Raw genomic sequence first — 16,275 nt, 5'->3', positions numbered from 1 at the left:
GCTCAAATAGTGCCAACACCAGAGAACAAAGTGGGTTGTGGCATCTGTTCAGAAACAGTAATGTTAACAAGCCAGAGGCTCCACATGAAAGAACCTTCTCCCAGTGCTCCAGCACGTTTTTTCAGAAGGAGAAGCACGCCTGTGGTATTTTCAGCCTTTGTATCAGACAGAAGAAATTATTTTCAGACTGAAGTGCAAGGCAGCAGCTTTCTTATCACTTCAGTGCTCTTAAACATATCTGTGGGGGAGAGAATAACCCTGCAGCGCTACCTGTGTCAGAAAAAAAATACTAGATGAAATAAGAAAAGGAAGACATAGTCACATTTTCTTTTTACAGCCAACCACAGGAAAAAGAGAGCTCTTTGCATCTAGTCAACAGCAGATAACACAGTTTAAACAGTTCTTGTAATGGTGCACACCATTAGATTTTGTTGTTCCCATAAAAAACTAGTAACTCATTTTAAAATTGTAACACTTTGTACAATATTAACTCACTACAGTTACCAGATATGGTCCACTCAGTAAATTATTCTTTGGCTTTGGCCAATGTTAAAAGCTTCAGAGCTTCAAATTATGGTAAAAGCTAAGCCTAATATGGGAAGTTTCCTTCCAACTTGCATCAACTTACATCAATGACCCTTCTCCTTAAAATTCACATACAAAGCAATCAGAGCTTGACAGGTTTTGTTTGCTAATTCCCAAAGTTCACCAACTAAGAAAGAAGTGCTTCACATGTATACCACTAACACCTAGGAGCCCTGTGTTATCTAGATAAGACTAAACAGCACAGAGAATCTTGTATAAAATTTCTATACACAGAAAGATGGATTGATTTCTGTCCTTAAAGCAGACGACTGCCTCCATAGGTGAATTTCAGGAGCTGAATCCACAAGGCTGACTAATCACAGCCAGCTTACCTCCATCATCCAGGGGCCGTTTCTGCACTCCATAACCGTAGACTGACGGGTCCACAAGTGTTGTAGAATTATTCAAGTGAGGAATATCTCCAATTTTAGCAGCAATCTATAAAAACAGGAGATAAAAGCATGATTAGCACACCTGAAGTTTCAGCCACCACAGCTAAACACTCTCTCTTCCAGTAAGGTGTTTACCCCAGTCCAAGCTTCTGTCAGCTATTTACTATACAGGTGGCTTTATAACAGTTCCAAGACAGCAGTGCTTCATTTGTAAAGCAAACAATTTTCTGCTTGCTTTTACTAGCTGTTTGATTAAGATTGCATTCAGCCAGTCCCTCTTCCTGATCATGAGTAGCTCTTTACTCCCTGGAACATTATACTCGGGTTTGTTCACTCAATGGACAGCTGACAAGCCAAATCTTGCAAAGGGGAGTGTTCAAACTAGCTCACCAACTTCATCCTGAACAAGTTGCCACCACCGCAGCTGTGTAGGAGGACACATGCTTCTTTCTGCATCTGTGTATATCCAGAAATGCAAATTCACACATCAGCGGAGGGAGAATAACGAGAAAATACACAGCACAAGGACAGGTTTGGGGACTCCTTGTCAAAGAGACTGGACCACCTTGTGTTTGCAGGACAAAGAATAAGCCAGTGGGCAAACGATAAGCCCAGAATTAGATTAAATTTCCTGCAGAGGTCCATACAGCACAAATGTGACTAAGGGTGCCTGTGCCTCTGCCTCCACCCCTTACAGATGGGGAACAGCCATTCCCACCAAACCAGGATGCAAGGGGGATATTTACAGAAAACAGGAGACAGTCAGGAAGGTGAGCAAGGTAAGCAAATAAACAAGGCAAGAGAGAAACCTAAACAACGCTTAATAAAAGTGAAAAGCTAAGCTTGTCTCTAATGACATCTGGAGACATCTAATAGAAGCCTGATTACCATCTATTATAACTGGAACTTCACCAGAGAATAAGCAACAGGAACAGATGAAAGAGCATTTTACACAGATATGTTTTAAATTAAGACAAGGGTAAATGACAAATACGGCTAAAGGTGTTTCTACAATGTGAGTTTTACTGCAACAGAAAAACATCTACAGCAACTCTGGTTGTTGACACTATCAGCTGCTGCAGTGGAATAAACAGCTGCCCAAGGTTCAGAACCACAGGGTTCAGAAAGAAAGCTATTTGAAATAATCTTGAAATACTGAGGGCACTACTTTTAGAAAGGAACAGGAAACATTCTCTTCAATGCCTTGCATGAAAAACGCTTCAAGTTTTGACCATTTTCTTCTCATAGTCCATTCCCTCCTGTCCTCTTTCAGAAAGACAACAACTTCACTGTGTCAGAAATGCTAGAGCTAGAGAATAAAATCTTCCTGCAGGACCTGCACAGTGACCATGTAGAGAAGCTTTGATGACAAGCACCTTGTATATCAGCATCTCCAAAAACTAATAAACCCATGGAAATTTGATTCTGAAGACATTAACAGACACTACACCTTGTCCACTTCATACTAGGGAGTGCCAGGCAATGCCTTGGGATTTTTTGCTGAAAACTGTTCTGCCTCCATGGTTCCAGCCCTTTGCACACACGCTTTCCCCTTATGTTTGGGATGCAGGGGATTTTAATGAGGGTACAAAGAGCAGAGATGTTTCCTGACTACTTCAATGCTGAAAAAGAAATTTAAAAATATATTTGATAGCAATCTATTAACAGCTTTCACGTAATAACTTCAAAACATACGCCAAAGGGAACAGTGTCAGATTAAACACACCCTGGCATGTTTTGGAATTTGATTTTAACATGCTCTTTATGAACTCCTTTAACAGTTATTTACTCGAAAAAAAATACGTAAGTTGTGGAAAGTGCCAGCTGAGAGTTTGGAGCTGAAATCACACACCACACACTCAAAGGAAAGAAAAGATTAGTGTGTGGAGAGCAGAAACTGGCCCACAAAATGAATCTGGTGTGAAGTGCAAAGGTGTGCGTGAGCAGATCACCAGCACTAAGGTGAGAGCTTTGCAAACCCGTGCTCAGTGCACAGTGATCACCCTGGCACAGAACCCTCCAAATAAAGGGCAAAATAAGAGAGTCAGAGTAATTTTTATGTTATCAGATTTTGGGATATTTTCCTCCTTTTTCCCCCCCCAGCTTTTATTTAAACTTGCACCCTTATCTCTAAAGCCTCCCCGCTGCCACCGGATTACACACAGACAACACGCCACCTCACAACTGCAAGAAGAGAAACACCCTGCAAAATTAAGAGTTGAGGTTTTTAAGCAGATGCAGCAGTTAAAATACATTTTGACTTCTTATGTTCAACTTTAAATGGGAACATTGGTTTTTACTATAGGTTCAGTAAGAAGATAAGCACTGAAGTCAGAATATAGCAAAAGTAAGCAGACCTAGCCCTTATCTGACTAAACGACCTTGAGTAATGTACTGCCAGCCAGTGCTTTTGTCCCGCTCTATTTTTCCCCCTTTTTAATTTATTTTTTCCCCTAAACCAAACACATTAATTTTACTAAGCTCTGAAATACACTGGAAAAAAAGCATCACTACCACAGAACTCTTTCTGTACCTAATTTCCCCAAAAATAAAGCTCTCCAACAAACACTTTAAAGGACACAGCACAAACCTGAGCTATAAATTGCCATTGTAAAGCCAGGAAAACAACAAAAAAATAACCCACAAACATCCATGTTTTCCTACACCTTGCACTTCTGTCCCCCTACACCTCTACCATCCTTTAAATATGGTGTAATACCAAAACACTTAACTATGAAGCTCCTTTTCTAGGCACAGCAGGACTCAAACACCAATATCTGCAGAATTCAGCTTTTGGGAAGAACCTCTCCACGCTGTCCTGCAAAAGAACAGCAACCGACAAAATCACCAATTCTAGATATTAGCAGGATATAAAACAACAAAGCGCTGCCATCTGACCCTTCAGACAATTCCAGTGCTTCTGCTGCTCTTCCCAGTCACCAAGCAGAATATTCGAATTTGCGTGATGGTCATTTCTGCAGGACTCTGCAGGATACAGCAAAACTATCCACAACCATTTAAGTTTCATGTCGCAGGTGGTTTTCCTAAATACTGGAGTAATTGCAAAGCCCTGAATCTATTCGAGGATGATCTGGAAAAGTGCTCTGCAAAGAGATAAAGAAATGCAAGTCTTAAGACCAATGCAAGTCTTAATGCAAGAAATGCAAGTCTTAAGTCCAGCTTAGTTTCGTCTTCCATTCCCGCAGAATCACCACTTATGATCCACTGACTGAAGGTGTGGTGCAGAAGACGCATGACAAACCATCTCAAAGCCTCAGCATTCATTTGAAAAAGTAATTTTTGATACACCTCAAATACTTAAGAGTCCACAAAAAACCTGAGCAAGTCCAGCGCAAACACTGAAAGCAACGTACAAGTCATTTCTTTCAGAGGTATTCCAGATTTCTTACTCTTACGTCATCTCACATCCCAGTGACCTTGAGGAATGCAGTTACCATGATTGATCAGGAAAGTCTTCCTTCTCCTGAATGATTTAGTTATTCATAACTAAGCATTGTATTCCACAGCCCAATTTTAGTGTTATGGCTCTCATGAGAACTGAACTTAGTAAATTTGATTACTAGTCTTAAGTGTGAGATTAAACTTTGAGAGAGTTCTAATGGCAAGCCAGGGATGCCATCCCAACCCACAATGCAAGAACTACAACTGCCTTTTTTTTTTCCTCTGCTCCCTCCCTGCCTTAAAGCAAAACTAATATTCAGAAAAGGCTATGGATTGGCCAGAGGCTGTACAAAAGCTGATATCTATATATTGGATCAGTATAGTTCAGGCAAATACAGCATTAAACACAGTGAAAGTGCTGCCATCACCTCCAGAGAAGAATTAGCTGTTCAAGTGTCTTTACATCCCACCTGACTCTCAGCCAGGATGTTCCATCACAGATTATTTGGGTGGTGAGGTAAATATATGTCCCCTGAGCAATGAAAGCCATGTTCATTCAAGTGAACAAGTGTCCAGTGACAACTCAGTCCTCCCACTCCGCACAGGAGAGAATGGCTACTCCCTTACAAAGCCCCTACAGCACTACATTAAATCAATTACTTTTAAGGGGGAGGGGGGGAGATATTTTAACACTTGCCAACAATTCTTTTTATCCCACAAATACTAAAAGAAAAAAAAAATCACATTCAACAGGCAGCATACGAGTCACTGCACAAAAATGCAGGCCAGTGCGCTCGCGTGACCACGTGCAGAGCGCACATTTCTCAACACGCTTGTTTCCAGCGGGAGGAGATAGCAGGAAGGTTGTTACGCTGCAGTGCCTGACCTGAAGTTGGCAGCTTGCAAGATTTTGAAATCTTCTCATTCAGGTTAACTCAAGTTGTAGGCTCATGGAAACCCGACATATTATTCTTTCAAGTGTAATGAACAGCAAAATCAGAGTAATCGAGAATTATTTAATATTCCATCTCCTTCACGTGTGGGTTAGGGGGCCTCACAGATCCACGGTACAAACAGGATGACAGCACCAATGTAACACTGATTCAAATAATTTTCCAGTTAGTGCTGTGTTTTAGTCCAGTACCATCTGAGGCATCCCACTGTCACATTTCACCTGTTACTCATCAAATGAGTGGAACACACTGCAGCGCTTTCAGCGTACTCACAAAATAGTTTCAACAAGATGCAACTGACCAGCAAATAATTGTTTGCTTCTATATAAACGGGTTATTCAAAGATTATTCAGCTGCTAGTGGGCGATAATATTATCAGATATTCAATGAGCCGTTTTTGCAATGAGAGGCCTTCAGTAACAGCCGACCAGATCAAGACCAACACAGCTGCAACACTGCTCAATTTAGCTGCATCACGTAGATAATCCCAGGGCTAACAGCAAAGCTTTCAGAAATTGGGAACCATCAAGGCCACAGCGCTTTGTCAGCCACTGAAAAAAAGGTACGCGTGGCCTCACGCGGGAGGCAGCTACCACGCAACTTGCCTACTGCAGTACTGGTGCTGAGAAATAAATCAATGACTGAAGAGCAGCCCAGCTCGTGGTCTCCCCCGGGAAGGGGCAGGGTGTTCATCTAGAGCATCAGGCACCTCTGCACCGGTCACTGAGGACCACACAGAAAGCAGACTTGCTGCCATACTGATTCACGAGTGAGCTGTGAGTGACGCTAAGCCACTTAAGTTCCATTAGAGCTATCGCCTCAAAGGTCTCAGGGTCCAGCTTAGTTTCTTCAGGGGCTTCTCACTGAAATGAGAAAAGTGAGCCTGGGCAACACGAGATTTCTCCCACCTGGTCTGTAACACTGGAAAGAATAAAGTCAGGGTCCCTAAGCACCAGCTGGGCTGTGGGCCTGGTATTCAGCTGGATCACACCTTGCTGAGGAGCAGTTACTAAGCACAAGTGCAACCTGTTCAGAAATGGAATAAACAACCTGTGACAGCCATGGAACAAGAGATGCGACAAACAGTCACAGAATCTGCTCTGTAAGCAGCAGCTTCTTGTATCTGCAGCCATTTTCCACAGTCTGATGAGCACACAAATGCTTGGAATATCTTCTACTGGAGACAAGAGTGTTGATTTCTGCGGGTCTGGGCACTTTCACTAAAAGTTTCCATTTTAGCACTGAGCAACCTCAGAAGTTCCTTTGGGGAGCACTTTGCTCCCCACTTTCTCTCTGCCTCCCAGGGGAGGATGCAGAGCTGCCCCTCTGCCAGGGTTTAAATTGATCGGCCTAACGCACATTTAAAGCCGCGTTCAAAAAACGAATTAATACGAGGCTCACACCCCCTCGTTGCAAAGTGCAGGACGACAGCCTGGCAGACAAGAGCTGCCGCCGGCCCCAGCCCGGCCCCGGCCCCATAGAGCAGCTTCGCTGCCGTGTCACCAGCCGCCACCCGCGCTGGACGGGACTGTCACCGACCCCGCCGCCCCCGCCCCTCCCGGGCCTGCCCCGAGCCCCAGAGCCGCCGACCCCGCAGGACACAGCCCCGGGGCTCCCGAGAGGGGCCGCCGGCTCCGTCCTCCCGGGAGAAGGGGGCAGCGGGGCCGCGGCCTTGCCCCGCCTCAGCCCCGCGGCCTAGCGGCGCCCCGCGGCCTCCTCCCGCTCCCGGCCCCGCCGGCCGGTGCCTACCTGCCGGACCCGGTGCAGAGCGTCGACGAAGCCCTCGGCCTTGATTCCCACGGGCGCTGCGCTCTGCCCCTGCGCCAGCTCCGCCATGGCCCGCGCCCGCCGTCCCGCCGCTCCGCCCGGGGACCCGCACCCGGAAAGGGAAAGAGCCCCCCGCTTCCGCCGGAAGTGGAGCGGGGGGGGGCGGGCGGGGGAGACGCGGCGGGGCGGAGACCGCGGGGGGGGCTCGCGCCGCACGTCACGAGCGCCGGCCCCGCCCCGGCGGGACCCCTCGCGCGCCACCGGAACCGCGGGGGCGGGGAGAGACCGGGAACCGCGGGGCGAGCGGGAACGGGCGGCCGGGCCTGAGACCGGGTGCTGTCCGCGCCACCCGAGAGACTGCCCTGCCCGTGTCACCATTGCCTGTCCATCCCTGCCTGTCCATCCCTGCCTGTCCCATCCCTACCTGTCCATCCCTGCCTGTCCATCCCTGCCTGTCCCATCCCTGCCTGTCCATCCCTGCCTGTCCCATCATCTGTCCCATCCCTGCCTGTCCATCCCTGCCTGTCCATCCCTGCCTGTCCCCTCCGTCTGTCCCCTCCGCCTGTCCCACCCGTCTGTCCCATCCCGTGCCATCCTGTCTGTCCCGTCTCTGTCTCATCCCTATTTGTCCCATCCCAGCCAGCCCACGCCATCCCCCCGTCCCTGCCATGGTGGTGGCCACAGAATCCCAGAGTGTCAGGGGTTGGAAGGGACCTGGAAAGCTCTTCCAGTGCAATCCCCCATGGAGCAGGAACACCCAGATGAGGTTACACAGGAAGGTGTCCAGGCGGGTTGGAATGTCTGCACAGAAGGAGACTCCACAACCCCCTGGGCAGCCTGGGCCAGGCTCTGCACCCTCACTGGGAACAAGTTTCTTCTCAAACTTAAGTGGAACCTCTTGTGTTCCAGTTTGAACCCATTGCCCCTTGTCCTATCATTAGTCCCCACCATTTAACACCCCCAGTGGAAACCCATCATCCCACAGTGCCCCTTTCCTGCCCACGTCCCTGGCCTGCATGGCCATGGCTGGACACTGCCATGGTGTTGGTGACACTTTGCATGAAGGTCCCAGACATGGGGTGCTGGGAACTGGAGCTGCAGGAGGTGCCAGACGCCCCAGCTCTGATCAGCCCTTGGTCACCACCCTCCCACCACAGGGGACCAGCAGGAGACTCTGGGATGATGCAAGGACCAGTTAGGCCGGGATTAATGCAAAGAACATGCAAAGCTTTTTCCTTGAGCAGGCCCCTGCGCAGCCCCTGCAGTCTGGGGTGCCTGGTGATGCCAGTGCTTTCTGGGGGTGTCGGTGGGAACCCAGGTCTGGTGATCACCCCACCCCCAGCCTGGCAGCACAGGGGGCCTTAAACTAAACCCCCCTCCACAGGTGCAGCTGTGTGAATGGTGAGATCTTCATCTCCCAAACTGCACCCGCAACCAGCTCCTGGGTTTGCATGTTGAACCTGGAATAGTCCAGGTTTCCCTGCTCCCAACCCCGCTTTCCCAAAGCCACCAAGTATTAAATTCAAAACTCAAACTCTGCCCCAAGTTGTGCTGCGTTCCTTCTCCGCTGGTTCTCGCACTTTCCAGTTTTACGCATCTCATCTGCGCCTACGTGAGTAGGCGGGAATTGCCGAGGCCGATGAAATTACCTGGTGGCTTTCCAAGAGCAGGGGACACGCTTCTTCACTGGGATGTGCAGTCTGCTGCCGGTCGCCTACGTTACACCAGTGGGCTTGCTGATCACCAGCCTTCCCTCCTTTCAGGAGCTGTGATGATTTTCTTACGCAAAACGCCCATTTATTTTAGCAGAAAGAAACACAGCCCACGGGGGAAGGATTTTAAGATGACCTGTATCACCACACCTCCCCATCATCTTCCAACCACAATGGAGGGAATTTCTCCAGCCATGCCAAACACTTTGCTGAATTCAGGGACTTTTCCCCCTCCTAATCCTGATCAGGAAGACCCAACAGGCTCAGCACCAGCAGGTCCCAGGTTGGGGGAATCCCCCTGGCAACCCCCCATAGCTCTTGGGTGCCATGCCCTGAGCAAGATTCACCCCATGACGCTCCAGCCAACCCCAAAGTGGCTGCAAAAAGAGGTGACCGAATCTGAAAGCTAAATCCCCCAGTGCTGGTACACCAGCAGAGAGAAGCTGTAGCATCCAGTGCCAGACCCAGCTCGGGGCTGTGAGAGCCAAATTTTGGGAGCCTGAAGCCCCAGCGAGCGATGGAGGAGCCTCCTCAGCACTGAGCAGGACTGGGAGCAATGGGCCAGGCTGCTGGACAGGGAGGGATGGCTAGGGGGGAGCCTGGCGAGAAGAAGACATCAAGCGGCAATTGAAAAGAAGGAAATTACAGGCCTTAAACACTCCCAGAAACAAATTTCTGATGTAAATCTTCCTTTTGAGAAAAAAAAAGGAGTGATTCTACGCCTCCATCTCCCGCCTCCCCCGCCCGAGACACACACACCTTTACACACACACGCGCTGAAATTAGTTGTGACAGCTGAAATTCTCCTCTCGTCGGATGCCATTTGACAGGATACTTAAAAAAGGAGGAAAAAAAAAAAGATAAGAAGAAGAAAAGGGAAAGTGGTTTGGTGTCGCGTGGGGGAGGCGGAGGGGGGTGACGGGGTGGGGGGTTTCAAGTGATACAAGGCGCATAATTCCGGCTTCTTGGATTGCAAAAGCTCCTCTTACCTAAAGGGCCTGCTGCCTTTATTTTTATCCAAATGGCTCAATTACCGCAAAGCCCCACAGAGAAAATTATGGATGTTTGCCTCTATTTTTCTCCCCTTGTCTCGACAACTGTAGATATTTTGTTTTCCTTCTTTCCATCTCTTTTTTTTTTTCTCTTTTCTTTCCCTTTTGGTGGTGGTGGGTGCGGGGAGTGGAAGGTGCCTGGGGACCAGCACAGGGGATGGCTGGCGAGGTGCAGGGGACCCAGGGCGAGGGACAGGGCCCTGGCATGTGGTGGCCCTGCCACCATCACTCAACTTGGTCCTCTCTCCGTCTCTCCCGTGTCACCTCGCACCCTTGGCTCCTCGTGTCCCCCTTGTCCCTGTGTCCCCCACCCTTCTCCCTTCCTCCCACCCTCTCTCCCTCTCTTCCCCCCACCTCCCTCCTCTCCTTCCTCCTGCTTTCCTCCCCATCACCCCCTCCCTGTGCCTCTCAAAGCCACCATAATAGCAGCTTGTTTGGCACTTCACTTGGTCTCAATGAGAAAATTCCCCCCTCTCCTTCTTTTTGCCTTCGTTATTTCCAAACCCTGCAATAGCTCCTTTGCTCAGGGCTGCGGGAAGTGCCCATTTTTCAACATTTTTCTTTGGCTTATGTTTGTCATCCTCTGAATTACCGCACCGGGGAGTCCAGTCAGCCCGACACCGGGCCCTGCTATTCATGCCTCTCCTGCTCCTTGAGATCATGTAGGGAGAAATTAGTTATTTATTTCGAGCACCACTGCAATGCACTTCCCTGCAGAAGTGTTTGTTTTGATCCCCCGCCGCAAACGGCGGCTCGGCGGGGAGCACCGGCACGGCAGCAGCGCCGGGGCCGGCAGGAGATGCGGTGAGGGCAGGACAGCGTACGGGTGGCCCTGGGGGTCCCGGGGGAGCTGTGAATGTGAAGACCCCCCCCAGCGAACAAGTGGCTGGTGAGCAGGGTCTCACCATGCTGAGATGTCTCTCCAAGGCTCCTCCTGGAGTGGATGCTCTCGGTGGGTGCTGAGAGTTTCCAGATGACGCCGTCCCATCAGGAAACGTGGTTGTCCATGGTTTTATCCCTAGGTCAGACTCACATGGTGAGATGGAGGTGTTTAAAAGATGTGTAGGTGAGGTTCTTAGGGGCACGGTTTTGTGCCAGTGTTAGGTTAACGGCTGGACTCGATAATTTGACGGATCTCTTCCAACCAAAATGATTCTATGATTCTACTATTCAATGACATGGTCCCCAGCCCCTCTCACCCGTTGCTGTCCTGCCCACCCTGGCCCCCTTTGCCGAGCGGTGCCAGCCCTGCCTGGGAAGCTTTTGGGTGTGGGCAGTGAAGGTGAGGACACATTCACCAGCTTGGAGAGAGTCCCGGATGATGGGAAATAGTCCAGGGAAAACCCGTTATTGGAAGTCATAACCCACCTCCCCTCCTTCCTGTGCCCAGGGCAGTGAGTCCCATCACTGAGCCCACCGGTCCTGCTGCAAACTGGGCTGGCACGTCCACAGCTCCATCCCTGTCCTGTTGGTAGGGACACTGGCAGTGCCCACGAACCCTTCTCCTTGCGGGGATGGCGTGGGCAGGTGTGGGCAGCACCGGCACTGGCTGCCAGGGAAGGGGCTCAGGGATCTGCGTCTTTAAAGAAAGAAGAGGAGCAGCAGGAGGAAGAAAATGCAAAATTGGCCCAGTGGGTAGACCTGCTATTTAAGTGCAGTTGAGAAGCAAGCGGGAGGAATTATAGGAGAAATGATAGTGCCCTGACAGCTGCCATTTCCCACCGCCAGTCTCCCCTAATGGAGTCCTAATGTAGTGGTGGGCTCTTCGCTGACAGCCCAGCCCGAGACAGGACTCGTCTTTGTGCTGGTGACAGATGGGACAGTCCGGCAACAAACCTGTAATCCTCCGATTTCTGCCACCACTGGCTCAGCTTAACCCCTTCCTGCCCCGGCACCTGTTTGCTGCCCAGGTGCATGGCCAGCGTGGGGTCCCACCTGTCCCCGGGGTCCCCCATTGCCCCACTGCAGCGCACCAGGTCTGGCATCAAAGCAAGGAAGAGGAGGCAGCTTTCTGCAGCTTGTGACCCATCGGTTGGCTGCTGCTGGCCAGGGCAGTGCGGCGGAGGCTCAGCCCGGTCACCAAACCGAGCCGGAGCAGGTGACAGTGCAGCTCCCTGCGGGGAGACTGAAAAGCTGGACCCCGCTCTGCCCATGTGACATTTAAGCAGGCAGGTGAGTGCAGGCAGGTGAGCGCAGGCAGGTGTGCTCTGCGGCACGACGCCCATCGGGAGGGCTCTGGGCTGCCTGCCCGGAACAGCACCCGCCGGGAGCCTCCTGCTACCACTGCCTGCCAGCCCTGGCACTGAACCTCCTTGCCAAACCAGGGTAGGATTAGATAGTTTTAAACTAAAAGGTGTGACAGTTCCACCCTCTGCAAGACCAGGCTGCCTTGACTACACGCAGCTCCAGTCCTGCTTCCTGGGGTGCCGGGGGTGGCAGCAGGAAAAGCTGCCAGAATTTTCATGCAGAAAAATAAATGCAGCTACTCCACACGCTTATCTCTCTGCTTGAGGGGGGAAGCCGGGCGTGCTGGGGGCCCCTCTGTGGCAGCGGGATGGGCAGAGGGATGCTCTTGTCCTTGGGATGCAAAGGCAGAGATTAACCACCTGCTGATCACTTCTCCCCCATCCCACAACCAGGATGGGCCCAGAGGATCCTTGAGGAGAGATTTTTGGATTGTTCTCTGTTAGGCAAAGGTTCAAACCCCTCTGCCTCCTTCCCAGCATAGAGCATCTCTTGTTTTGACCTGATCTGCCCTCCAGCATGTCCCTGGGTCTTCATCCCGTCTGGTCAAACCCACCGGCATCCCTCTGAACTGCAAGGGAGTTAGTTCTTGCCCATCAGCACAGGGCAGCCAAGACTTCTCAGCCTTCAGCACCCAGAGCCATCATCCCAGAGCAAAACGTCACCAGCCCAGTGGGGTGTCAGCACCCTCCTCATCCACCTCCCGAGCTCCCATCCCAGCAGCATTGTCCCTGCCTGCTCTCCTGCCGGGACAGGATTAGCAGGCAGGACAGAGTGCTCCAGGCAGTTCTGCTGGGTCCGTCTGTTCATCCGTCCCTCTATAAAGCGATGTCCTGAGCTGAGCCCCGCTCCCAGCCCTGCCAGCATCCTCTCTGGCCAATCCAGACCTACATGAGACCATGGGGAATAGAAACATCCCCGTCTCTCATCCCTGCCCCAGCAGCCCCTGGGGAGCAGCTGAGACCCCAGGGCCAATCCTGGTGGATGTTGAGGGTCCCCATCACCCTCTGCTTGCTGGGGAGCCCCAGCCCCCGGCAGCTTTAGACCAGGAAAGCGCAATGCGGCGTGTGCAGGTCCTTGGCACAATTAGCCAACAAGTGGCTGTTTTGTGAGGGATTGTTGCTGATGTGTTTTAAGTGGCTTTCTGAGTGGAAAATGTGAGGTGCTGGAGAGGCTGGCAGACAAAGAGGGGGATGCATTAGGTTTTATTGGTCTGCTTTGCACACATCTGACATCACTCCACGGAGCAAGTTCTGCCTGGCTTTGGGGGAAAATGAAAAATAAAGCAAGAAAAAGGGGCTGAGGGTACGGGGGCGGGGGGGAGGATGAGCAATTCAAGCAGGCAAGTGGGGGCTTAATAGCAGGAGACACTGGAGCAAACTGTGTCAACCAGATGGGACCCGGGTGCTGCGGGAGGAGAGGGGAATTAGCCAACCCGCTCTTTGTTCCAGCAGAAAGCGCGGCCCTCTCCCCCCCAGGAGCTGCCTACGTGTGACATAATACAGCCCCTTTCAGTCGCTAAGCTGGCCAAGGACAAAAGTCACCGATAAATAGCAAGAGGGTGAGGCTGAATGCAAAAGGCAGAGTTGCCAAGAGCCCCCGCTTTCTCCTAGCGCTGTCCATGCTCTCCTGCGTCTGCCCTGGGGACCCGCCGTGGGTCCCCAGTGTGGGCATGGTGGTGGTGGGACTGGGAATGATGCTGGGGCTGGGGGTGATGCAGGGGAACGGGAGGGGTTTTGGAGTTGCGGTGCCTCCAGCAGGGGCAGCTGCAGCCTGCACGGTGTTCAAGAGTTGTCACCATCCCTGTTTTCTCTGCCTCGATTCCCTCAGCCAAGCCATAAGACCCCAGCGCCCAAGGGAATGGCTGGAGGTGCCATCCGAGTTGCCCACCGCTTGGGCTTCTTAAGCCAACATGCACTTCCAAACACCTATAAAAACACGCCCAGCACCAAAATCAAATGGTTCCAAAATTACTCGCCCAGCCCTGAACTCTGGGGAGCCAGAAGCAAACCCCACAGCAAACCTCCCTCCCTCATGCTCATCAGCATCCGTCAGTTCCTCTGCCATTCATCCAGAGCCTGGGGAGCACCCTGCACCCCCACCCACTGCCACCCTCTGCCCAGGGCAGCCCCACGCCTGCCGGGTGGGGGGACTGAGGGCTGAACCCCCCCCATCTCCTCAGTTTTGGACCCAAAGGCACCTTGGTCGTCACACCCTGCACAGAGATTGAGATCCACAAACATTTGCTGAAAGGAAAAGACCCTGAACACCCCCGGTATGACCTGGCACCTCCAGTTTGGGGTGTCCCATCCCCAGCAGGGACTCAGCCTGGCCAAGCACTAAACCAGCCATGAGGCTGTGCAAACAAGTGGGACTCCCCATCCTCCCCCCGCCAGAGGGGTTTTCCTTGCTCTTGCAGAAATATTGATCCAGATAAACCAGAGACACATTATGTGCCCTGGGGGGGTCAGGAGATCAGCGGCACAGCTGGCCACTCCCCAACCTGTGCCCATGGGGTCTGGGATGGGCAAGGGGAGCACTGGAGGCCCTGGGAAGCCCCTTACACTGCCAAGGGGGCCGGGGCCAAAGTGCTTTTGCCAAGGGGAGGTAAAACAAATCAATGAGGGGCCGCCGTGACACGCTGACCCTGGCGCTGGGCTGTGGTTTTAATACGTGACAGTAAATCTGGGCGGGGGGCTTGGAGGCAGATGGCTGGAGCGGGGAGGTGAGATGGGGCACTTGGTGGTGGGATGAGGGGAGTGCAAGAGCTCCCAAGCTGAGAAGAGACCGGCAGAGCCTCCAGGAAGGGAGAGGAGGTGGGAGAAGGCAGGTCAGACACTGATAAAAGGATGGAGGATGCCTCTGCCATGTCTGGGATGCTCCTTATAGCTGGGCATCGCTCTCCAGCGGTCCTTCCTGCCACTGCACATGCGCTGGTCTGGCTGGGAGGGCTGCAGGGTACTGGGGCAGAGGCACCTTGAGCCTTTCTCCAAACCCATTTCCATCCAGCCGAGGCAAAGCATCCCCTGCAAACAGCGGTCTCAGTTTCCAGCCCTCAGTTCCTCACTCCCACCTCCCATCTCTCACAGAGGTAGAGGGCAGGAAGGCACCAACGGCCACGGATCTGGTTACCTGCGGCCAACAAAACCTACCTGTCCCCTCCTGGCTGCTCCGCCTGCTCCCTCTCTGGGGAGGATGAACCAACAGGACACCCCTGTCCCTCCCCGAGCATCACCGGGTCACTGCCCACCGCGATCGAGTGACCAGATGGACGTGGGGCTCCCACCGCAGCCTCCTCTGTGGGTCCCTTGTCTCCCCCCCAGAGCTGGCTGAGCTTTGACGCTCTGTCCCCCCGGGGCAGCCTTTTGTCAGGGACATGCAGAAGGGCCCCTGTGTCCCTCTGATCCCCGCTGGCCCCATGGCAGCACATCCCCGACTGGAGCATAAAGCTGGCTTTCAGGGATCCGGCGTTGGGAAACTCCTGAGGAAGAAGCAAGGGAGGTTCTTGTTAAACGGGAAGACAAAGGCACCTTGTTAAGGGGTTTACAAAGGCGAGCATCTCCCCCCTTGCCTGGGAAGCTGGCGGCTGGTGACTCCCAACCTCACCGGGGGGATGGTTTTCCCTCGTAAAGATGGAAATGCTTAATAGCCACGTTGTGCCGCAGTCCTGTGACCTGCGTGCTCCTGTGAACCCGCTCAGAGCCACATCTCCAAAGGAAAACGGGGACCAAATGCTCATCATGGGGTGTCCCGTGGTTTTCCCATGAGTGTGCTGCTAGTAACATTGTCCTTGCTGGGACAAACCCCATCTGTGGCACTGTCAGAACATTGCCAGCACCCATGCACCACTGCCTGCCCAAAATTAGGTGATATTTGGTAGAACAAGAGGATTTTCTGTCCCTCCTTTGGGTGAGGTGGGTTGGGGTCCCCTCCTGCAGACCCTGCAGGTGGGGAGATGGAGCCCCAGGAGGGGACATGATGGGGACAAAGTCCCACAGGGCACAGCCACACAAGACCTCTCTGGTTTTCCATCACCCCTTTTGCTCACAAAGACCCAATAAAATAAAGTTCAAGCGAAAATCCAGCAGCCCCACAGCTGCTCTGTACCCCTGGGAATTTCCTCTTAACATCCATCTATCCTTACTGCCTTTTGCAGGAAAAAATCCCA

General features: G+C 52.1%; 1 protein-coding gene across 4 annotated transcripts in view; it reads right to left on the bottom strand.

Moving 5' to 3' along the window:
* FUBP3 (far upstream element binding protein 3) overlaps positions 1-7,215 on the bottom strand; it is a 37,728-nt gene extending 30,513 nt beyond the window's left edge. For all 4 annotated transcript variants that reach the window (XM_080356164.1, XM_080356162.1, XM_080356165.1 and 1 more), the window contains exons 1-2: positions 7,082-7,215; positions 918-1,023 (exon numbers count right to left, since the gene is read on the bottom strand). In XM_080356164.1, the coding sequence (XP_080212290.1) occupies positions 918-1,023; positions 7,082-7,168 (193 nt within the window). In that variant the 5' untranslated portion in view covers positions 7,169-7,215. The remainder of the gene's footprint in view (positions 1-917; positions 1,024-7,081) is intronic.
* Between the last annotated feature and the right edge of the window lie 9,060 nt (positions 7,216-16,275).

The sequence above is a fragment of the Nesoenas mayeri genome (assembly GCF_963082525.1).
Source record: "Nesoenas mayeri genome assembly, chromosome: 18".
Taxonomy (NCBI): domain Eukaryota; kingdom Metazoa; phylum Chordata; class Aves; order Columbiformes; family Columbidae; genus Nesoenas; species Nesoenas mayeri.
The sequence above is the reverse complement of the archived record's forward strand: the minus strand, read 5'-3'. Positions and strand labels throughout refer to the sequence as shown.